Consider the following 23075-nt stretch of genomic DNA (forward strand, 5'->3'; position numbering starts at 1 on the left):
ATATAAGGATTATTTATACTAGGAACAACCCTCCTACGTGGGTGTGAATGGACTTAGGAGTTTATAGAGTTGTGATATCTCAAAGGTCACCACGAACTGAACTCCCGTGCAGTCTCCACTAAATTGGTCGGACATGCGGTCTTTTGTATTGGAAGTAGACTTTAATTCCGTTCCATCAAGTACTCATAGGTCTCCAGAGCTAACGGAAATAAAAAGTTATGGTCGATTCAAAACATAGGAAGAATACTATTGACCAAGCTCCAGGTGTGTATTCCTCAGATATAGGTCTCGATGGAATCTGTAGGTCCTCATGGAAATCTTCTCTATCATATTGGTCTAGTGGGGGGTGGAACAGTAGATTCAGGTTCTTCAGCTCAATGCCGGAGATTTCAAGCCCTACTATCTGTAATTTTACATTTGTCAACAACGACCAAGAGGTTTACTACATGTGCACCTTGTTGGACAATAATTTGATTGTGCAGGATCTGCTAGATGTATCTGGCCAAAGGACATCGCGCATGTGGAACTCGCACGATTGGGTGACGTTCGGCTACGAACCAAAATATCAGTGTGACGTATACGCTGTCTTTGGCCCTTTCACAATCTGCACTGGCAATGCAAATACATTATGTGAATGCATGAAGAGGTTCTCTGTAAGGTCGCCTGAGGATTGGAAGGTAGAGGAAAGAATAGGTGGGTGTACAAGAAATACTCCATTGAATTGCGGGAGTCACAACGACAAAAATAGTACAGGTACCACAGACACATTCTACTCTATACCAAGCATTAGGTTGCCACATAATTCTAAGCGTATTCCAAATGCATCAAGCTGGACTGAATGTGCACGAGTTTGTTTGAATAATTGCTCTTGCACTGCATATTCCTATGGAAAAGATAGATGCTCTATCTGGCATGATGAACTGGTTAATGTAGCTGCTAATGGTAATGGAGAAATTCTTTACCTTCGCCTTGCTGCAAAAGAAGTGCAGAATTGGAAAAGCAATATAAGGGGAATGATCACGGTTGTTGCCATTTGTGCAATATTTGCATCATTAGGTTTCATCTTTCTAATTTTGATTTGGAGGATGAGATTAGGCAAGTGGGCTAGTATATTTACATCATAGTTGTCGAGATTGTATAATACACTGTGATATCAAACCTGAATATATCAACTTCTATGTGAGACTCGGTGTTTGTTTATGTTGAGTGTAGGTTGTCAGCTTGTTTTGTATATATATGAAGAAACTAGTTGTATGTAAGGTTACATACCCCCTCCGTTTGAAACTGTATATCTTAGATGTATAGTAAAAACTATGTCTATAAAAGTCAAAACAGCCTATAATTTGGAACGGAGGGATGACTTGTATTAATATAATTAGAAGTTTTGTAAAGTAGAAGACTCATAAGGATGTACCCAAGGTGGTGATATGTCATTTATAGATAAATTAGTGATTGTCAATTGAGATGCCAATCGATGAAATTTAACACAACTGTTATTGATGACTCAGCTATATATGTGTTCGATGTTTTTCACCGTGCCTGGTTGATATGTTCGATTCCCTTTTTTTTTCTGTTGTTAATGTCGGGGTATGCATGCCCATGCATGTCCCTTATTTAAAAGGGTGTGTTGTCCTTCCCTTGTTGGCGGTTCTGATTCTGGTGCGAGTAATATCCTTTCTGCTTATCTCCATTCATTTCAACCTCGTTAAACATCTCCTCATAGTTCAACCATAACTAGCAGTCTCCCGTTTCCATCAGACACAAGGTTGGGGGTGCTCAATGGTGACAAACTCACAAGTTCTCCGAGACTCGTACAAATTCTTTTCCGAGACCGCATAGTGCGTGCCAGCACCAGAGAAGAAGAGATGTTTCGCAGGGCTGACACTCGTTCACCGGCTTGGTTTCTTCTCAAGTTGTTCCGGCTCCTGGACATCTCTGCTCTACCATATCCCGGTTTGAGATACCCCGTTCACCCTCAATGCCGGCACGAACCCTAAGCAGCAGAATTTGTAGGTTGTGTTGCACTTCATCTGCAACTGGTGTTGTTTTTCCTTGGAGTATTTGCCAGTCAAGAGTGATATAGACCTGCTGGCAACTTCACCCAGAATTGCAGTGAAAATGACCTCCATAGAATTCTCTCAGAGCAAGATGGTGCAGTGGAATCACTTTGAACTTGCTTTTAAGGAGACGGTAGGATCCACAGGTGCAAATTATACTCAGTATTACATCACCTGACCATAGGACTACCAGTCACCTTGAAAGGCACGAAACAGTAGTAGCAATTGCACATCCAAGCCAAATAATGAACCTGAAAGGAAGATAGCAGATGCACGCATAACAGCCTTTGGCAAACTAAATGGACGGTGTGTTGAGACCAAATTATCCAAGAGAGGAAGAAAATTGAAGGAACTAGTAGAGATGTTTTGTGCTTTCATAGTTTCATCAGACCAACTTCGCCTGTGAACAATATTACAACCAGCAAACTATAAGCTTCCACCTTATGGTCTAAAGGATCTCTAGCTACCATCACCAAGTTCCTTGAGGTTACTTCTTCACTTATCAATCTCAAAATTTAGAGCTTTGGATAAATACCTGTCACACCTTTTCTACTTACCTAGACAACCTAAAGCATGGTGTTCCGGAAAGCGGAAATCAGTCTTGGTGACAACAGCAGGATGAATGCCAAGATCGAACCGAAGAACATCTTGGTCAGGTAATGCATCAGGTCAATATCAGAGTCGGTGTCATCAGGCTTCCTGGTCACGAGTGCTGAGGCAGAGGGCAGGGCTTCGACAACAGCATCAGCAAGGTCCGATATGAACGAGGAAGTACATCCAAGAGCAGGAACCCTACCCCAGTTCTCGATTCCAGATTCCAGGGCCAACTCCTTGTACTCCATGTCGATCTCTTCCAATGTCTCAATGTGCTCGCTCACAAAGCTGTATTAGTAGATGGTTCAGATTAGAGACCATCAAAAGGGTGGTATGAAGAGTACCAATAACTACATCAGGTTAATATGTCTGGTAAACAGAGTAAACCAGATACGAGCATACTGCACCTTCATGTTAGATCATGGCATTGATCATTATGAAGAAAACAAATCAATAGCCATGCATTGATAATGCAAAATCTGAGGTTTGGGATCGTATAGCATGTTCTTTACAGAATTTTATCACACAAAATACCAAATGAGGAAAAAGACCTGAAACTCACAATGTACTGAACAAAGTACCAGTTTAACACTGAGAGACACTGAGACAGACCAGATTGTGGCAGTGATACCAATGCAATAAAAATAAAGGCAGCAATGAAGGGTGTTTTGGTTTTAACAATATGTATCATGTAAAGTGCATGCAGTACACACAACCCAAGAAAATTAAGATATTCCAGTAGTTATCTTTTTTGTAAGGGGTAAAAAATAGAGGAGAAAATAACCAGACATCCAGAAAAAGTCTAATACTAAACTTGATGATTACCTTACTGGAACAGCTAGGAGGCTCTTTACACCCTTTTGACCAAGTTCAACTAAAACTTCATCAGTATATGGCTTCAGCCATTGAACTGGCCCCACCCGACTCTGTCACATGTACACAGAAATGTTAGCATTGGTAAACAGTAACCAGAAAAGATAAAAAAGGGGTAAAATCCAGAAATGTATAAACTTAAATTTTTTCCACTTCTAAACCTTTTGGATGGTAATAGATTTCAATCATTTAAACATAAGGAAAAAATATCTGCTTCAAATTTCCCCAAACAAGCTTTCACAACTCAGGATGTTGTTAGTGACACAAGTACCTATAGAATTGTAATATTATATATACCTGGTATGCAAGAGTGTGACTGTTTAAGATTCCTCTGGATCTCAACTCCCCCATGATCAAAGCAATACAATCCTCCATTTGATCTCTGTAAGGATCTCCAGCATCCTCAACATAAGTAAGTGGCACACCATGTGCACTGAAGAAAATCATAACCTGGCATTTATTTTCATAACAAAAAGAAATGTGAGAATGAAATTACAGCACATATATTTTTTCCATGACTATCCTTTAAACCAACTACAATACTGCATTCAGTAAACAATATCTAGTACTCTTCTGCCACAAAATTGATGCCCATTTTGGAAATTAATATGGGCCTCAGAATACATATTTGATTATCGATTTTGTGCCAATATGTTAGTAAAGGTAACAAAAGATGCAATGTTATCTAAGTATTATCATTATAAATCTACTACTTTTATTTTCATTTACTCACCTTTCATACATTTTGTGTTTATTACTGGTTAAGTTCATCTAGAGAAAGGTACATATAGCAATGCTAAATCATAGTTGCAATAAAATCACTAAGGAACATTACAGCAATGCAAATAGCTGTAATGAAATTTAAAATGTTTATATGGAACAAGCAATCCCTTGCCATCATATGCAAAATTCGAACGAAGACAGAAGTAAAAGTAGGAATTGTGAATGAGCAGACCTCTTCAGGATTGGAAAAGGCAGATATCTCTTTCTCAATTAAGTCAGCCATTGATTTCACATAGCCATCACGCTGGTACCATGATTCAATGATGGAAATTGGCAAGCCAGCAAAAAACGAATCTTCCCTGCATGGGTATCTTTGTATTAGTATTTATGTTCTTGCGGCATCACGAAAGGATTTCATAAAGAGAAGGCATCTTACTTGACAATGTTTTGGAGAACACGAATGCTTGATCCACTTGTTGATATGGAGTACTGAGGGTAAAGTGGGAGAACAACGAGCTTGGTAATCTTATCCTTCTTAATCTGTTATCAACGAAAAAACAGGAAACAATTCATCTCATTTAGGACTCGGACGGATAACACGACCATGAAATGCACTTTATGCATAAATCAACATCTTAAATTACTTATATCAGATGAGTACCAAAAAAAATATCAACTAAATATGCAAAACATTAACTCCACTGAAGAAAATCAGATGAGGAAAATAACCAGTCTCCCTGTTCCCATATACATGTCATTACAATTTTTTAATCTTGTTATTAAATATACAGTCTAAAGTTTCAAGATGGACTAGCATTCTGTTTCTTATACACCCTTATACTAACTGTGTCATCATTATTGATTCTTAATTTTCCAACAAAAAGTATAGTAGGCTAGTAGCATGTCATTTACCGCTGGTTGCAACAATGGACTGGATCCATGTATTATTGGTAGCGCATACATGTAAAATGGAAAGTGCATATGCATGAGGGAATTAAGCAGGATAACTCTATGCATGCCACTCAATGAGGGTACTATGGTCTTCTACACACATGCCATGGTTCTTCTGCAATACACTAGAATAACAAGCATTTGGAAACTGAATACTAGAGACATAAAGGAAGAAACCTGTGAAATAGGATTTAACAGAAGCAAAAGTTAGTCAATGGAGTCAAGAAGTTTCACCTGCTCAATGGCTTCTTCTGTGAAAGGGTACCAATAACGCATCCCAACATAAATATTTGCTTGCAAGTTTTTCTTTTCCAGTGCAATCTTCAGAGCATTTGCCTGGAATTTCAGTTACTCGAATGAGAATGGGGAAGACTTTTTAATCAGAAATAAATTTAAAGGAGTCAATGTCATGAAAGACTCGGAGGTCAACAGGTTTATGACCAGCTGATAAATTACAATCAATTCAGGACCACAGTAAAGTAGAATAACATCAATTTCAGAACAGTCAGATTGTTGAACATTTACCTGCTCATCAGTAATTTTCCTCAATGGTGATCCACCACCTATTGAAGCATACCCCTCTTTACTCTTAGGAGCTCTAAAAGTAGAAATAAGTTTGGCCAGTGGTCTTTGAAGAAACCTGAACAGCCTAGGCAGTCGAATGATATCCTGAACAGTCAGAGAAAATTCTGCTATGTTATGATAATGTTAAAAACTGAAAAACAGAAGGAAAATAATTGATGGCAGATGTGTTAGAAATATAATACTGACCAATGTTCAATTATATGGGAAACAGTTATTATTAGTTGGCACTCATTCAACTGATGGGAAAGCAAACTATTAACAGTTAGAGAACATGTCCAGTGATAGTAAATTGTGAGGTACGATTTACTTACTGGATCAGCGAATAGGTTGAACAAAAACGGTTGAACATCATCCAGGGTCTCTGGTCCACCAAGATTTAACAGGAGTACTCCAATTTTTTCTTCAACAACACTGGAAGATACACCTTTGGCATCATCAAAAGTGTTAACCACATTTGCAGAGCTACACCTAACAGAGAGGTTCCGCTGCTTTTTAAGTACTGGACTAGCGTTAGCCAAACAAGAGGATCCATTTGCTGCTAATTGCAATGGCTTAACATCATGTTTGGTAGAACCAGCAAAACTTGTTGAAGTTGTTTTGCCACATGACCTGCCAATAGTAGCAACAACCAATCAATACTTAAAGCATGTATACTTGGATGCCAACAGAACAGCTCATCCAATTTGAGAACAAAAGGCTGTTCTATGTGCCCATCCCCAGTGGCAATATCATGTAAGCACAGCTTGAACAGATCTCTAAAAGTTGTGGAAATTAGTGTTGTGGAAGCATAAAATGCTGAATAGCATTATGCCCTTATTTATTCTGGGCTCAAATAAAAATCTCCGCTAGTAAAATATTTTAGCAATACAACTTAATTGCGTAAATGTCTTATGACTTGTTCTATTAAATTCATAAACCTCAAGAGTTTTATGTGCTGTAGATGACAATAAACAAATAAATATGAAACCTACGAATTGATGATGAACGCAGAAGACTGTGGCGTATTGTCCCCATATCAACACCATAAGTAAAATATCTTGATTTCAGGGTTTAAAAGAAAGATTTTATAGTAAATTACGAATGTATTGAAATAAGTGATCCTTTGGTAGAGGATCAGTAGTGAAAAAACTACTAGAATCAAAATCGAATAAGCAAGCATATATGATGCTAGAATCCCACAACGATGCTGTCCCATGGGCACTGGCAAATTCATTAATTTTAAAAACTGGAAGAAACGTTTTCAGCTAAAATCGCTCCATACAGCATAGAAACTAAATTGGTAAATAGCAGGATATGGTGCCAAATCTGATCCCAGATCAACTGAGATAACCAATTCAGAAATCCTAAATAGTGTTAGAAATTTAGAATCCCATGGAGATGGGAAATGACAAGAAAGGGAAGGGACGGAAGCGGCACTCACGTCGCGGCCGCGGACTTGATCCCCAAGATTTGCCCGGCCCCGGCGGCGCACCTGGAGCCAAGAACCCCGCGCTCCATGATCCTCCTTCGTGCAGGGGTATTTTAATGAGACAAAAGAAGAATAAAACCAAGAACCTCGGGGCCCTGCTGTCCCTGCCCCCGATCCGTCAAGCACCGATTAACACGAAAGGAACCCGCCCACGCGCGGGAAGAAGAAGTAGGAGAAGGGCGAAGAGAAGCAACCAACCGGGGGAGAACGGAAGGGAAGGGAAGGGCAGGCAGCGGCGCGTGGAGCGAGATCCGCGGGAGCCTGCTCGCTTCGATGCAGAAGAGGAGTTGGCCGTGTATTTGGATCTCTCCTCCTGCGCTCGACTCTGCTTTTGGGGTCGGTTGGGGGGCGAGAAGAAACACCAAGAATAAAGAAGATGGCAACAAATGCGGGGTCAAACGTGGCAGCGCGAAATACCGAATCGACAGCTACCCCGACCACGGGCCCAAACTTCTGTCCGGGTCGTGAGGACCCATCCTGTGACGCGTGGCTACTGTTGCGCTCGCGAGGCTCGACAGGCTTGACTTGTATACCTTGGCTGATACAGCCGAGCGAGGGTCTGAGAACCCGGCGCCGCCGCCGCCATCGCCTACGTCCCCTTATCCACCATTGCAGCTGGTTTGCCAGAGCCCCTAGCGTTAGTCTAACATCCGTCGCAACTACAATTGTAACAGCGGCAATTCGACTGTTGAAATTTTGAAGGATTGCTGAAATCAAGTTGAACAGAATGGAAGGGGAAGCACGAGAGCACAACGTAGAATAGCCATTAGCATAGCATATGTACGTTCTAGTGGCTTGCAAGGGACCGACGAACTCATACATCACCTTCATCCATTTGGTTCTGAATTTTTTTCCGATGCATGAAGCCTCTTATCCCCTTCGTCGTCTTCAACGCGTGTCTCCTCAGTCACAGCATTTTCTTGTTACATGGGAACGTCTGTGGAGCTGCGAGATAGCGATGGTGTCCAGCGGTCAAGCTGCGGGTGGCGGATGAGGGGAACGGCCGAACGGAAGCACGGTGGCGGCACCGGGTTCCCAGGGTCTCTTCGGCTGTATCGAAGCTTAGAGCTTGTAAGCCGAGGTATGCAAGCTGAGCGATGCGAGGGATATACCGAGCCTGTCAAACTTCGCGAGCAGAGCGTCGGATGGCAGTAGTAGCCACGCGTCGTTCATCCACGATGGGTTCTCACGGACAGAAATTTGGGGACCGTCCCATGGAAATTTTTTCTGACCAGGGACATGTCTTCCGCGACCGCGGCGGAGCCCGCATGGGACGGACAGCATGGGAAATGACAAGAAAGGGAAGGGACGGAAGCGGCACTCAGGTCTCGGCCGCGGACTCGGTCCCCAAGATTTGCCCGCCCCGGCGGCGCACCTGGAGCCAAGACCTCACCGGCCGCGTCGTCCTCTACGACCCCGAGTCGCGCTCCATCCGCAGCGCGCCCAGCTTCAGCGCGCCGAAGTTTGCGCCCATCTCCATGGCCGTCGGCAGCAGCTGCTACGTCCTCGACACGGACTTCACCCTCAACAACCGCAGCGGCTGCTTCGATCGCTTCTCCCACGACGACGACCGGTGGTGGTACTCGCTGCCGCCGCCTCCCTACGTCTACACCTACTCCGGGATGTCGTCCCATGTCGACTCCTACGCAGTTGTTGGCACCCACTGCTTCGACACGGCGCGTCATTTCTGGACCAAGGCTGGCGACTGGATACTGCCATTCTGCGGCCATGTCCACTACGTGCCAGAGCACAAGCTATGGTTCGGGATCCCATCTTGTTATGGTTGCGACGAGGACGATGGCAGCATCTGTACTTGAGACCTCACTGTGACACCGCCGACGATCCGCAAGGTTTGGGGGGGACCTCACACCGCCGGAGTGGACCAGCAAGTCTTCCTATCTTGTGCACCTTGACAAATCCAGGTTCTGCCATGCCAGGTTCTTCCAGATCAAGCGCCCGGTCGACCTCCATTACTATAGCTATGCGGTGTTTACGGGCATGGAGGGCGGGAACGCAGGTGGTGAACTCCGCGTGGTAAAGCACAGGTCAGGGCTATACAGGCTGGTCAACAAACTGTTTCACTGGGTACTCTAGTCTTGGATGTCATGTCACCCTTTGGGTCTTCAACAATGGTGCCCTTCGTTCTTGTCCAGCTTATCTAAGTTGGGCGTGTTTGGATCCTCGGACTAAAGTTTAGTCCTTGTTACATCGAATGTTTGGATGCTAATTAGAAGGACTAAACATAAACATGAACTAATTATAAGACTAATTGCAGAAAGTAATTATAAAACTAATTGCAGAAGCCTGGACTAATTCGCGAGATGAATCTATTAAGCCGAATTAATCCATCGTTAGCAAATGGTTACTGTAGCACCACATTGTCCAATCATGGACTAATTAGGCTTAATAGATTCGTCTCGCGAATTAGCCTCCATATGTGCAATTAGTTTTGTAATTAGCTTATATTTAATACTCTTAATTAGTATCCAAACATCCGATACGATAGGGGCTAAAGTTTAGCCCCTAGTATCCAAACAAGGCCTTAATAATGCAGCTTAAGTTAGGGTTTTGGTTGTATTTCTGGTCCGGTTCTGCTTAATTATGTATGTGTCCCCACATTCCGGTGATGAGGGCTTGCTAATTACCTCTAGCACGTTCAAAATTCATCGTTGCAATTTCTCACCGTGATTCCGAAGCAAATGTGGGACGAAATAAAATTAAGATGCTGCAAAGTTGGTAACATAACCCTATCCATTCCATTGAATTTGTGAAAACCTCAATACTGAGCAGTGCTAAGCTCAAGCTCAATGCACGTTGAGCAGATCGGGTCGCATGCAGGCGACCATCAGGGGCGTCTTCCCCTGCTGCAAACATTTGCCCAACAGCAGCAAAGCAGTAGTGAGTTGATGAACTCCTGTGGTAATGAGGGTTTAGATTTCTTATCCTGACTAGGAGAGGGCTGGGGATGCCAGAGTGGAGAAATAATTTCATTCAAAGTCTGGAGACAGAACATGGTACTGTGCATGTGCAGAACGTGCAGCTGTATAACATTTTAGGATTTGTTTGGATGGAGCCATCTCATCCCAATTTATATGGCGTTTGGTTCAGGTATGGTTGGAAACTTGGAATAACAGAATAACAGGGCAAACTCATCAAAAACTCTTAACAGACTAGGCTTCAGGGAGCCAGGTGCCTCTTTTGGTCATCCTCCACCAAATGCGACCACAGCAGCAGCAATTCTTACCTGCTGCAAGCCTGTAGAGGTCAGAATCGTCGATACGTTTGCCCTGTAAAAAACCAAAGAAAAGAAAAGAGAGAGAATCGTCAACAAGTTAGAATATACTATGGTGTTTATGCAACCATTAATCACTGCAAGTGTTTTAAGTTTGATTTGCAAGCCATCTGATGAATCTGTGAACGTTTTCATCTGATTTCAATGAGGAAACTCTCTTTTCCCTACACTGCAAAACATGTAGTGAAAATAAAAGATATCACTCTTGCAGTCGTACGTTGACTCAAACTACCATGCCTCTGTAGTGGAATGTTTACATTATCTTCCACAACTACAGCCATACAGAACCTTGAAAATCTTACTGGAAAGTAGAGGAAAAATGTATACTGGATAAATTTTTTAGGTCTGTTCTTTTGCAGAAAGCTCCAGAAGATACTCTGCCTCCCTCAGGAACAACCTTGTTAGCTGCTTTTGCCCTCTTCGGTATACTATACACGAGTGACTATTTATTTTTGACTTGTTTTTGTTGTTCTCGTCACTTCCGCTGCAAAACAAGTAAAAGAAAAAAAGTATCATGAGTTAATAGATTAAGGAAAGAGGCAACTATTATCAACATGATGCCAATAAAGGAAGATATGCTCTAAGATCCAAGCCTTTAGATTACGAAAGTGCCAGGGTATTGAAGTTGGATACGTACAGATATTCATTTTTTACTTCAAAGATTAATATTGGCACCTGAACTCAGTATATAATACGACTGTCCATTATGTTACGAATAAGGCACACAATGAAACTGATTGTGCTGTACAATGAAATTTTTATCAGGATCTTCATAGGAAATGAAGCCCAGGTAGACTGGCAATGATAGTAGCTCCATGCTGACCCTGGATACTGGGCTATTGACTACGGACAACCTCCTAAATAAGAACAGTTTAAGCTCTATGTTCCATCTTAAAATAGTCATTTTCAATAGTCTGGTAGAAAATCGTTAATAAATTGCAGGCAATAAGTATATTAGGATGCATTCATGTGTCTTAAGATAGTGGACCTGCGGTGATATAGAAAAAAAAACAACTATTCAGCAAAAGCATAATTTCCTCTGCCCACCTCGTGCAGTCCTCCGAATAATGGGAATTAAACTGCTCAAGCAATTCGCTGTCAGATGCTTCTGTTCCAGTGCCCTCCTCAAGTTCAGCCATTCTTGCAAAATGAATGGATAGATCTATAAGGTCATTCACGATGCTATATCAAATATGGCTGTATGGTCTAAAATACATCAAAGGGGATATAAAAATATGAATGCATTACTTGACCCTAAGAAGATCCACAAGCAAACCAAGTGCCCCCTGATCCCCGCACACCTCCCAAATAGCACTTTGGATCTCTGCATCAGATGGTTCTCTATCTTCACTAGATCCAACCTAGCAAGAACAAAATCAGCAAAGGCCTAGAATCAATTTGCCCGCATAATACATGATTTGTTGTTATTCAAGGCTAGATGGGGTGCATCCAAATAAATTCTTGAGCTGTCCAAATATAAACGTAATCGGATGGTAAATAAGCCATATGAAAAGATGCTGGAAAAAAGTTGAAATTCAAATGTATTATGCAAATGCTAATGTTAGACCAAAAATGAAATATTGCAGAGAAACTTGAGGTCACAATTACTTCATGAAGTTTTTTTTACTGCATGCATAAAGTTCTTTGGAGCCTTCATGACACAAAGTAATGATCGTGGATTTGCTGCAAAAAATTAGTGCTTCCATGCAAACGACATGAAATAATTATCATGTATGTTGCTACCAAAAACAATGGACATATGCAACAAATTCTGGAGTTGCACACATTGCATCAGTGCAATAGCACCTGCGCTAATTAGCTTTCAGATTTCTGCAACATAAGGATTCCAATTCTATGGCTACAAGTCACATGAGGATGCCTGCCAACAAGACATGCCCAAACAATACAAGAGACTCATGCTATAAAAATTCAGAAATAGCAAAGAAAAAGGAAAAGCTCATCGTTGCATCTGCAGCAAATGTAACATGACATGTCAAGAATAAAGCCTGAATTGCTTTAAAAAAAAAAGAATAAAGCCTGAATCCAAATACCGAGATCATAGTATAGGAGTAAACTCTTGGTTAAAAATAGAGTGTGTGAAAAGCACTAACCTCTCCAAGTAAAGAAGCAACCTGTTCAATCTCATGTTCTTGCATGGCAATCGTACGTAAGGTACTCAAAAATTCCTGAGGGAAGACAATTTTGTGGAGATATGATGGAACTTTGCGTTGACCACTCCAACTATAATTACAAAAAGGACTGATGTTTTTCTTGTCATCCTTATCTTCACTGGAACAAATACAAAAAAATCCATTATCAAGCAAACTTCTGGGTAGAAGACATCTCAATTCACCCTTCTGCATACACAGAAGACAAACAAAGTGAGCTTAATGATGGCAATGGATGCTTGGAGGGCTTGAACCAGTTAGTGCAGTCATTATGATCTTGAGCTATTCTGAACAGGGACAACTTTAAATCATGTATGAAATTAACAATCAAAAGTGGCATGTAAGGTAACTACTAAGCACAAGCTACTTAATACCAGTAGGCAATTCCCAACATGCTGGCATGTATGGGTAAGCCCCTCAACAGCACCTAAATATCTTAATATAAGCAATCCACGAATATGGGGAATGAGCTAATCACTTAGAGTACCTGTATCTCTAGTAGCCTCATCTTAATATCAGCAGACTGGATTTGTCTAAGAGCTTCCGCAGGATAATGAACCTGCACTTAGAACAAGTAAACAGAGCTTGCTTTATTAGATACATCTTATGTAAGTGTGCCACAAGAGGGAAAACATTGAGTCTGAACTATCTGCTTTTGTAAACACATCGAGCCTTACAAACAGTCTATCAAATAATCATAAAGTCTCTAAGTAACTTGTACAAAGAATGAGACAGGGATCTGCCATTCTATTCCGATTCTGAGATCTATCGACTCTGGAACAAATGACAAAAACATTATTTGTGAATTATGACGTCATCATTTTCCTTTTTCTAATAGTCAAAATGTTCACATTAACAATACGAACATCTCCTCCCACAAGAGAACTCTGACTTTCCTTTATCTGTTAGTCAAAGAAGCTAGATGACAAACATGGCCTATAAAATTATTATCTTTAAGCACATACATCATTGTGAGGGTTACCATGAGATAATCATCAGGATTGTTGTCAACCACAAATCCATAGAGGTACAGTAGTTCCTGTAAGTACACATACAACATTGCATTAGTAAGGCTATACTAGCAGTTGAACTGTTAAACATGTAAATGCATAGAAACACAACCATCTTTTCATTTCTAAGCATTATATCGTGAAACCTAGAGTTAGCATTTGCACTAAAAGTAAATCCATAAGGAAATAAGGATCTGTGAATTCATGTACCCAGCAAATCAAATAACCAAACCCCAGTGATAGAAAAATGAGCCACACAGCCTTCAAGCAGTGCATCCTCCCCTCATTTGAATTTCTTTATTCATTTATACTGTGCATCATCAAAACCAGGGAAACATGGTTGACTTTTTTCTGCATTATTTTGTCCAAATTGTTACTAAGGTCAAGGATACAACTCAAAAGAAATTCCTTCTAATGGGTTCTATAGTTCCACAAGACATGTATCACAGTGCTGTAGTAGTATTATACTAGAAAACTGTAGATGACCTGAATAAGAATATGTGAGACAAAAAGACCATCCAAGTCATACGATGGCAAGTATGATAATATGGAAAACTAGTAAGAACTAAGAACAAAACATTTGTTGTAAACTAACTCTAGATCTGCAAATATTTATGTGAGTAATACCTCATTTCCTTTGTTGCCATAATTTATGTAGATTTCTGCCCCAGCCTCAACAGAACTTTTGTCAGCTTGAGAAAGAAACGAACACATAGAACTAATCATAATGAGAATCATTTTATAGAAAAACATTAGCTTAAAGGAAAGCCACATGGTTCATTTATCATATGAAGACTATAAGTTGGATCATTTAAGTTACCAAGCATGAGGTACATTGAAGCAGGGACTCCAGTAGCATTTCCCATAGAATCAACTTCCCATGTTGCCAGTGCCTTTACATCTAGTGAATGCAATCGAGCAAGATTAGAATACAGAGGGAGAGATGCTAGCCTAACAGATAAATATTTGCTTTCTTTATAATTTATATGATTCCTTGAAAATACAGCCACAGGTTTAGCTTAAGGGGGAGGAGCAATGCTAGCCTAACAGGTAAATATTTACTTTCTTTACAATTTATATAATTCCTAGCAAATACAGTCACAGCCTCACACGAAGAAGCAACCATATGAATACTCTGTCTACTAAATACAATATAGTTTAGAACTCTTACTATGGTTACAGAAATCTATTCCTGGTATAAGGCCCTCAACCCAAATCGATTCTGTGTTACTTGATTTAGAATTCTCATCAGAGCTACTATCCTTAGCTGTAATGTCAGTTTCCTGCCAAAAAAGAGCAAGCATTTTGATACAAGAACGTATGGATGAAAAAAAACAGTTAAAATATTGGGACGTTTAAAACTCAATATGAAGATGCCAGGAAGCATGTGTAGAAACGATGCGCATGGTATACCAGAGCCTCAAGAAGTTTCTTGAAATTTTGCTATAATAGAAAAAGGGCGCAAAATACTTGAGGGTATAGGTCTGATTATGGATCATCTAAAATGGCTTGAGACTCAAGATTTGTGTTCATGACATGATGCTGAGTTCAGCTTCAAAACCCTCCAACAATCCTGAGGCACATTTTATGATGGTGATAGTAGATTTACCTACATATACAAGTGAGGAAGCCATTTTTTCTATGCTTCCAAGATTGATGTTATTTTCATTTCAAAAACTTGTGTTAATAAGGCAGTAAATTCATGTTGTGGATGGAACACTTATGACAAAACATGTAGATAACTTCTGCTATGTGCAAATGAAATAAGGCAGTAAATTCCAAATAATCAGACTCAAGGGCAATTTAGGGGCAGCGTGGTGGTGATGGCAGGCACACCATCACCACCAACTGGAATGTTTTAAGTATTAGAGATAGAGACATACCACTTCCTTTTTAGTGTTCGTGGTTCACATTTATTTCCAAGATTATTTACTACATGGACTAGAAGACGATAGTACCCCAGCAGCAATAACTAAACTAGTGAAAGCTTTGAATGAGAGTCTCATAATCTTCTGCAGAATTGTGTCTTTCAGAAAAGAAAGATGTTCCATTGTTGTTGTACTATAGTAGAATGACATCTATTTAGAAATCAGGGTTGGTTACTTCAGCAACATCAGTATTTAGTTTTTCTCTCGCATACTTTCAATACATTCTATAGCTGCTAAGTTTTCGTTATTTGTCTGTGAATTCTGAATTACCTTCTTTATTACATCACTAGGAAACAATAAATACTTGACAGAACAACAAAAAAATGTGTCGACTTTTAATCTCTCAGATTTAATCCCATAATCAGAGGATAGGGATAGCATAAGTTGTAGTCAACTTGTAAATTAGAATTGAAAACATAACCAATGTTTAACCATTGTCCACATAGTTTCACACAATCACATAAAACTGGATGGAAAGGTAAAATCACACATATTGAGTAATTGATAAATAAATGTTCAAAATTCCAAGCGCACTAGGTTAGAAAGATTCAAATTAACCTGGTGGGCAGGGAGACTAGAATCACAAACATCATCATTAGTTCTGGTCTGTTGATCACTACATGACCCCGGAAAAACATAAGAATGCGGCAATGGTATGTTCAGTGCCCGAGTCCAGAAGATTGAGTTTGCCCTGTCAAAGACACATACTTCTTATGACTTATGAGCTGATCAGAACTGAAAAAAACTGGAGATAAGGAAACTGGGACATCTGTATGGCATTTTCACTAAGCTTTTGATTCCATACATTTGTGAAAGAAATAGTCCCTGACAGAATAATTTTAATCAAGGGCAGAATAGCAGATTCCTTAACAGCAATCAAGTTTTCACCCTGACCATAGGAAATAGGAAGGAAGGTACTCAATTGATACTAGATGTTCAAACATGCTAATTTTTTTCATGGCTAATACGGTAATACCTTATTTTAGCTTGGTACTAGTACTTTTTTGTGCGGCTGACTAGTTTACGTAAGTATCTAATTGAACATACACTTGCATTGTAGATTTGAAAATACAATATAGTAGCTATGCAAATGATAGTGAAAATGTGCTCCTATTTGTTATACAATTGTTAAAAATGATATCTATCTAATTTACACTGTAACAAACCAAAATAACCACAAAAGATCCTTCTGTTTCTTCTCTTGATTACTGCATTTCAGGATTTTGTCTTTGTCACATTTATGTAGGTATGTCCAGGACCTCAGAGTAAAGGAGGTTCTCTAACCCCATGTATTGTTCACAACATTATGTGAATACAGGGCTGTCCACAGTCCACATATTGACATGATCAATCAAGATGGTAAAATGATATCGAGTGAAGCTTATATTATTGCCAGTTCCACTTTTAGTGCAAACAATAATTATACATACCAAAGGAAGTCCTCAAACAACACTTCAGTGGAGCTGCAAAACAGTTTTGACGGTGTTAGTACTAAGCGTGTTCAAGAAATAGAGTGCTAGTACTAAACAACTGGAAAGTTTCAAGCCGGATCAAAAAGAGCAGATTTTCCAGCAAACATGCTATGAACCTTAGTTAAGGAGAGAAAGGCCGGGAGGCACACTTGAGGGGGAGTATAATGGAGACAGAATGATCTAAATATTTTTTTTTTTGCTCAATCGCAATACAATCTGTCATCCTCTTTATGTATCAATAAAGCGATATAATGAACCATAGTTCAAGAAAATAGAGCAAAATGGCACCAGCTTACTTGAGAGACAGCAGAAAAGAAGTGGTATGGAATTTAGTTTAACACCTATTTTCTCAATCATGATGCAACCTTCTGTCAGTTTTCAGGCTCCTAACAACTTAATTTAAAGATACAAAGACAATGAGTCATGCACTGAAAAAGCTGAATAACTGACAGTATTTTTAGAAACACCTAATTTGATGCCATGTAGAATCAGATAGGCCCTAGGGTCAGTTCCTTGGCTTCATAAAATAGGCCAGTATTTTGCCCATAAGAATGAATGTATCATATAGATTTAGAAAAACCATCAGCACGACGACACCACACTACCAGTCAGTCAGAGTGAACCCAACACAAACCTTGCGGATTCATCAACATGTAAAAGCTCCTCAACAAGACCTTTAACCTTCTCATCAAATAGGGATTGCATCGAGTTCCTCTGAAATAATAATTTTATCTTAATATTCACCCAATCTTCCGCAAGTAAAATTCTAGAAACAGCAGTGTGCACAGACAAACCTGGATCACCGTAGCACGGTACAGAGTCGTCCCTTCCAGTTCGGCAAGCTCCTCTTCGCTGAACCAAAGGGAGCTCCCGAAGGTGCTTGGAAGCATATCCAAATACCTACAGACGCAGTAACCCCAGCATTTCAACCACGGCTCAGACAACTCAGATGTGAAGGTGGGGTTTCGTTTCAAAAAAAAAAAGATGTGAAGGTGGGGGGAATGCGAATTGCGGCCTTACGGCTTCCAGAGCGAGCCAGGGCGCCGCCGCTCGGCCATGAGGAAGAGCATGACGAGGAGGCGGTCGTCGACGCCTCCCTCCTCGAAGAGCGCGCGGCACCGCGCGCCGACGAGCGGGTCCTGCAGCACCCGCATGGGCGTGATGGCGAGGTCGAGCGGCACCACCAGAACCACCCCTGCACCGGTGCGGCCGCGCGCACGTTAGCGCCCACCGGATGAGGAGAGGGGAGAGGAGAGGATAGGGGTGCTCACCGTCGGTGGCGCCCGGCTCGGGGGCGGCTGTGGAGAAGACGCCGAAGCCCTTGCCGCCGCCGCACGTGCGGATCGTGCAGCCGCGGAGGTCGGCGCCGTTGGCCTGCGGAGGGAAGGAAGGGGTCTCGGGGTTTAGGGTTCTGGTAGCAGGCGATCTGGAGGAGAGGGAAGGGAGAGGAGGCGACCTGCAGCCATTGGAGGAAGGATTCGAGCCTGGCCTCGTCGGCGGCGGCTGCCATGGCGGTGTTCGACGATTTGCGCGAGTGAAGTGGAAGTAGCGCCGCCCGCGCCCGGAAACGAACTCGTCGTTTTTATCGTTTTCCCGTGTTGGAGTTTGAAATGGACGGGCCATATATATTTAATCACTTAAATCCTGTTTTATGTTTTTTTAGTGATTTTTTTATGTACAGATCGATTGATCGAATCGTGGAGTTTTAGTGTATAAACCGCTCGAATCTTGTGAATCTGGGAAATTTCTTGTTCATATGGTGCCTAGCATATCGATGAAGTACTTTGGCTTCTTCAGATTGAATCGGCAATGGGGTAGTTGCCTCTCGCACGACCCTGAAGAAGATCTCCGACCTGTTTGGCTGAACTTATAAGCCGACTGAAAAGCTGAAACAGCTGATTTATTGTGAGAGAAAAATACTATTTGGTGGCTGATAAGCTGAAGCAGAGCCCTTAGACCTGTTCAGCTGGACTTATAAGCTGACTGAAAAGCTGATTTGTTGTGAGAGAAAAATACTATTTGGTAGCTGATAAGTTGACGCAAAGCCCTCGTGTCGGCAATGGGGTTTTTGCAAGCGACTGGTGATCGCTTCTCCCAGAGTTCCAATGACATCGACAGGCGGGCCAAGGGCCAAAAAAGAACATCTCATTCAGCATGACGCCATGACAACATGCAAGCACATTATCACTCGGTAATCTACTACTAGTATAATAACATTATATATATCAGGTCCAGGTTACATGCTCTACCTCTGACTGTCACTCTCATCTCAACCACTCACACCTCACCTCATCCCCGTTACAGTTACAGGCAAAGACGGCTGCCGAAAGAACACTATCACGTATGCTAGCACACGAGCGAGGCCCGGAGCGAGTGCGTCGTCGACAGGTTCGTGCACGACGCCCACCGTATCACGGACTCGGCCACCGCCACGTCCAGGTGCTCCCGCTCGCCGGCACCGATCGTGTGGTTCCGCCTGCTGTTGATGCCGACGCCACCCCGCGACGTGCTCCCCCTCGCCGTCCTTGTGGTCGTGGCCTCCACCGTCCTCAGGGACGAGAAAGGAGCAGCAGCCACTGTCGCCTCGGCGGGAGCATTCTGGCCCGAAGACCCCGACGGCTCAGGCTCGTCGCATTCTTGCGCGCAGAAGAACGAGAAGCTCGGCATGGATGCCACCGGTGGTGGCAGGAACGCCCCGCCGCTGGGCTCGCAGGCCTCACCGAACGAGAATCCTGAGGTCGAGCAAGACGGGGCCATGTCAGCGACGAACGCCGAGAAGGACGACCTGCAGGCGAAGGTGGGCGAGCACGCTTCATCCTCCCCCGCCATGCCCTGGCAGGAGACAGGGCCGCCGGTGTTGAAGCTCACGTCCCTGCTCCGCGACGCCAGCGGCGTGGAGAAGGAGCACGAGCCGAGGTCCTCCCTCCGGAGGCCGATCTCGTGGCAGTGGCTGCAGGAATCTTGTGATTGCTCCGCGTGTTCTTGCATCCACGAATGATCTGCGTGAGAAAGATTTGTTTAGATAAAAGTCCACGTGGTGAACAGCTACTACAGAATGGGGAGGACCCATCATCAACAACAGGCTGATCCTTGCAGTAAGGTCCGGAAATTATGCCTTGACAGCCAACCAAACCAGATTCCATGAAGGGTGGAAGAATGAATCAGCAAGCTTAAAGTAACATATGCGAAGAGAAAGGGGGGGATTTAAAATATCAGTACGGTGGTAGTGGATCTACCAGAACATGGCCCTACCACAAAATGGTGATGGCTGCCGATGACACTCATCCTGTTCCCAGCCTTGCAAGATTAAATTAGGAAAACCACCAGCTTGAGCTGGCGCTAGCTCACTACTTAGCGGAGAAGCTACGATGCTTTACTCGTTTTGTAACGTAAACGGGCAATTAAACAACGCTAGACTTGCTTTCATTGATCTCTATGGTCGACAGTTCAATTGTCTGAATTTATAGTCAGGAATCATGAATCCAGATGAAGATACTGATGCATGAAAAGGGCTGGTATTTAATTTTGGCGGTTTGATGGATTCATATCTGAATGTCAGGAATCATGAATGGAGCCGAAGATATTGATGCATGAAAGGGGCTGTTATTTAATTTTGGCGGTTTCGGAAACACACGAATTCATGTCTGAAAGTCAGGAATCATGAATCTAGCTAAAGATATCGATGCATGAAAAGGGCTAGTTTCTAAAATTGGCGATTGCGAAAAATGGAAGAATTCGTGTCTCACCTAGAACCTGCTTGGCGGTTAGTCGTTGTCTAGGATCGCGCCGCAGCATCCCAGTCACCAGCTCCTTTGCTGAATCAGAAACCCTATCCCAGGGATCAGAAGGGAACCGCAGCTCTGTGGACCTTATACACTCGAAGATCTTCGACTTTGTTTTCCCCCAAAACGGCGGGAAGCCACTCAGGAGGATGTAAAGTATAACCCCGGCGCTCCATACATCGGCAGCTTCATTGTATCCACCGGAAAGCACCTCCGGCGCAATGTAAAACGGGCTTCCTACCATGCCGCTCAAGCTTCGACCTGACAAAACCCAGATTCTGATTTTAGCTCCCAAAGACTAGCATTGACAAAGTGCATCTTGCATAGAATTGATCGGATACCAACTGTACCAGGCTGGATGTAGGTGGCGAGGCCAAAGTCCGCGAGTTTGATCGGCGACGACAGCGACTTGCTGACCAGGAGGATGTTCTCCGGCTTCAAGTCCCGGTGGACGATCCCCTTGCTGTGGCAATGGGCCACGACCTCCATGAGGTACCGGAAGAGCACGGCGGCCTCGTGCTCCGAGAAGCAGCCACGCTCCTCGAGGCGGTGGAAGAGCTCTCCGCCGGCGCAGAGCTCCATGACGAGGTGCACGGAGTCCTCGTCCTCGTACACGGCCTTGAGGTCAACGACGTTGGGGTGGCCCGAGAGGCGCGCCATGACCTCGATCTCGAGCTTGACGCCCCTCACGTCGTCGGGGGACACGAGGCGGTCCTTGGCGATGGACTTGCAGGCGAGCGCCTCGCCGGTGACCAGGTCGGAGCAGGAACGGATGACGCCGAACTGGCCCCACCCGAGCTGCGGCCCCAGCGCGTAGCGGTCCTCGAGGCACGAGACGTGCGCCGCCTCCAGCAAGGCCCCGCGCAAGCCCGGAGCCTTGTACGAGTTGTACTTGGCGTCGCCGCCGCCGACCCAGCCGGCGGCGGCCATCGCGCTGAGGTCCCACACGCTGGAATCCGGAGAAGCTTCCGCCCCCAACCCTCCGCCGCCCCGGTGAAGCGAATCCCCGGGCCCTGAAGCGAGGCTCCCGTGCTCCCGAATCTGGCGGCCTCAGTGCCTTCCCTCCACGGGCATTCCGCGCTCTGCAGCCGAATCTGCGGCGAGGAAAGCGAGAAAGGCAAGCAAGAACAAAAAAAACGCAAAAGCTTTAGCTCTCGGAGGTTGGAGCCCCCAAAATCGCGGCTTTATACTCAGCAACAAAAATCTTTTTCCAAACAAAAAACCGAGAAGCCCCGCGGGCTCGGGACCCCGGACACCGACTCGGAATTCAAAACTCCCAGCACGGGGAGCGCGCAGGCGCCCGCGAAACCCGCGGCGGCCGGCGCGCCGGCGGCAGAGCCCGCGGTCAACTCCTCGAGCAAGCTCGGGCGGAGCCGATTGGGCGAGAGCCCGCGCAGATCGAGCCGCGCCTCGCCGGGGAGGCCGAGCCGGGCTCGAAACTGCCGGAGAAACCGCCGTATCCGGCCTCGAAGATACACATATGGTAGGGGAGAGACTCACCCACGCCGCTGCGGCGGCGGCCGAGCGGGGTCGCCGGCGGCGGGGTCAGCTCCGCCCAGCTCGCGGCATTCGGCCGCGCCGCGGGAGGGGCAGGAGGGAGAGCGAGAGGAGGAGGAGAGACCGTGGGGGGAGAGGTTCACGGTGTTTGGTCTGTTCCGTTGGTGGGGAGGCGCCCCCACTTTTTGATAGGGCTAGTGCTAGTCGTGGTAGAATTAGAGAGGGAGCCGAGTGGCAATTAGCAGCGTAATTAGCCCGCTAATCATGTGGTTAAGCTTTGTTTTTATCCATGCCCTGCTTTGCATTTCTTTGTTAGAGGTAAGCTTGGAAGGTTGCTCTTGTCCAATTTTGCTATACCAAATACTTAATGCATTCAATTCAAAAAAAAATATTAATGTCTTTCCAGATAGAATGTGTAGGATTTGGGAATTGATTAGGATTTTGGGAGGGGCTGAGTTGTTCTGATGTGGTTGGTCGGGTTTGATTTCAAATTAGGTTCAGTGGTTGGACTTTGGACAAGGAGCATATTTTTGCTGGGTTTTTTTATCTGTGTTTCTTCTTCTCCCAAAAGCAAACAGCAGGTTTTTGGGGAGGGATCTGGTGCCCCCTGCCCTACCTGCCATCGTGTGGTGCGGACCGGCCGTACCGTTAGTTAAAAACGGCACATGCACGCCT

The 23075-nt window shown here is 43.7% G+C and overlaps 3 protein-coding genes across 6 annotated transcripts; all 3 read right to left on the reverse strand.

Annotated features, from left to right (window-relative positions):
- Nucleotides 1–2366: 2366 nt before the first annotated feature.
- On the reverse strand, nt 2367–7617 carry LOC101777700 (ferrochelatase-1, chloroplastic). Of its 3 annotated transcripts, none has more exons than XM_004964339.3 (10): nt 7450–7617; nt 7204–7287; nt 6095–6392; nt 5724–5867; nt 5433–5534; nt 4684–4787; nt 4480–4606; nt 3822–3974; nt 3477–3577; nt 2367–2939 (listed from the first exon to the last, which is right to left on the reverse strand). In XM_004964339.3, exons 2-10 carry the CDS (start codon nt 7278–7280, stop codon nt 2624–2626), a joined length of 1422 nt encoding a protein of 473 aa, XP_004964396.1. In that variant the 5' UTR covers nt 7281–7287; nt 7450–7617; the 3' UTR covers nt 2367–2623. The 3 variants fall into 3 exon arrangements, with proteins under 3 accessions (XP_004964396.1, XP_004964395.1, XP_012701120.1); XM_004964338.3 differs by having other exon boundaries at nt 7204–7355; nt 7450–7593; XM_012845666.3 differs by having other exon boundaries at nt 7204–7346; nt 7450–7588.
- Nucleotides 7618–10583: 2966 nt separating this feature from the next.
- On the reverse strand, nt 10584–18731 carry LOC101778382. Its single transcript, XM_022825848.1, has 16 exons — nt 18578–18731; nt 18393–18495; nt 18142–18316; nt 17916–18021; nt 17756–17835; nt 17080–17112; nt 16208–16340; nt 14893–15004; nt 14542–14622; nt 14349–14413; nt 13694–13750; nt 13199–13270; nt 12655–12900; nt 11792–11904; nt 11591–11683; nt 10584–11027 (listed from the first exon to the last, which is right to left on the reverse strand). The coding sequence occupies exons 1-16, from the start codon at nt 18629–18631 to the stop codon at nt 10883–10885; spliced, it is 1668 nt and encodes a 555-aa protein (XP_022681583.1). The 5' UTR covers nt 18632–18731; the 3' UTR covers nt 10584–10882.
- A 571-nt stretch (nt 18732–19302) lies between these two features.
- LOC111257001 (calcium-dependent protein kinase 17) lies at nt 19303–22567 on the reverse strand. 2 transcript variants are annotated; one of them, XM_022825849.1, is made up of 4 exons: nt 22404–22567; nt 21254–21997; nt 20868–21164; nt 19303–20120 (listed from the first exon to the last, which is right to left on the reverse strand). In XM_022825849.1, the coding sequence occupies exons 2-4, from the start codon at nt 21831–21833 to the stop codon at nt 19468–19470; spliced, it is 1530 nt and encodes a 509-aa protein (XP_022681584.1). In that variant the 5' UTR covers nt 21834–21997; nt 22404–22567; the 3' UTR covers nt 19303–19467. The 2 variants fall into 2 exon arrangements, with proteins under 2 accessions (XP_022681584.1, XP_022681585.1); XM_022825850.1 differs by having other exon boundaries at nt 21254–22560.
- Between the last annotated feature and the right edge of the window lie 508 nt (nt 22568–23075).

This window comes from Setaria italica, chromosome IV (genome assembly GCF_000263155.2).
Source record: "Setaria italica strain Yugu1 chromosome IV, Setaria_italica_v2.0, whole genome shotgun sequence".
Taxonomy (NCBI): Eukaryota; Viridiplantae; Streptophyta; class Magnoliopsida; order Poales; family Poaceae; genus Setaria; species Setaria italica.

Coding starts and splice junctions, on each gene's coding strand:
- LOC111257001 (XM_022825849.1), bottom strand. CDS start 21,833: ATGGCCGCCGCCGGCTGGGTCGGCGGCGGCGACGCCAAGTACAACTCG. Junction 21,165..21,253: donor CGCCACCTACATCCAGCCTG/GTACAGTTGGTA, acceptor GGGTTTTGTCAG/GTCGAAGCTTGAGCGGCATG. Junction 20,121..20,867: donor AACCGCCAAGCAGGTTCTAG/GTGAGACACGAA, acceptor TTTCTCACGCAG/ATCATTCGTGGATGCAAGAA.
- LOC101777700 (XM_004964339.3), bottom strand. CDS start 7,280: ATGGAGCGCGGGGTTCTTGGCTCCAGGTGCGCCGCCGGGGCCGGGCAA. Junction 3,578..3,821: donor GTCACACTCTTGCATACCAG/GTATATATAATA, acceptor TACATGTGACAG/AGTCGGGTGGGGCCAGTTCA. Junction 2,940..3,476: donor CTCCTAGCTGTTCCAGTAAG/GTAATCATCAAG, acceptor CTACTAATACAG/CTTTGTGAGCGAGCACATTG.
- LOC101778382 (XM_022825848.1), bottom strand. CDS start 18,631: ATGGCAGCCGCCGCCGACGAGGCCAGGCTCGAATCCTTCCTCCAATGG. Junction 18,317..18,392: donor CGAGCCGGGCGCCACCGACG/GTGAGCACCCCT, acceptor GCACCGGTGCAG/GGGTGGTTCTGGTGGTGCCG. Junction 11,684..11,791: donor GTGGATCTTCTTAGGGTCAA/GTAATGCATTCA, acceptor TCATTTTGCAAG/AATGGCTGAACTTGAGGAGG.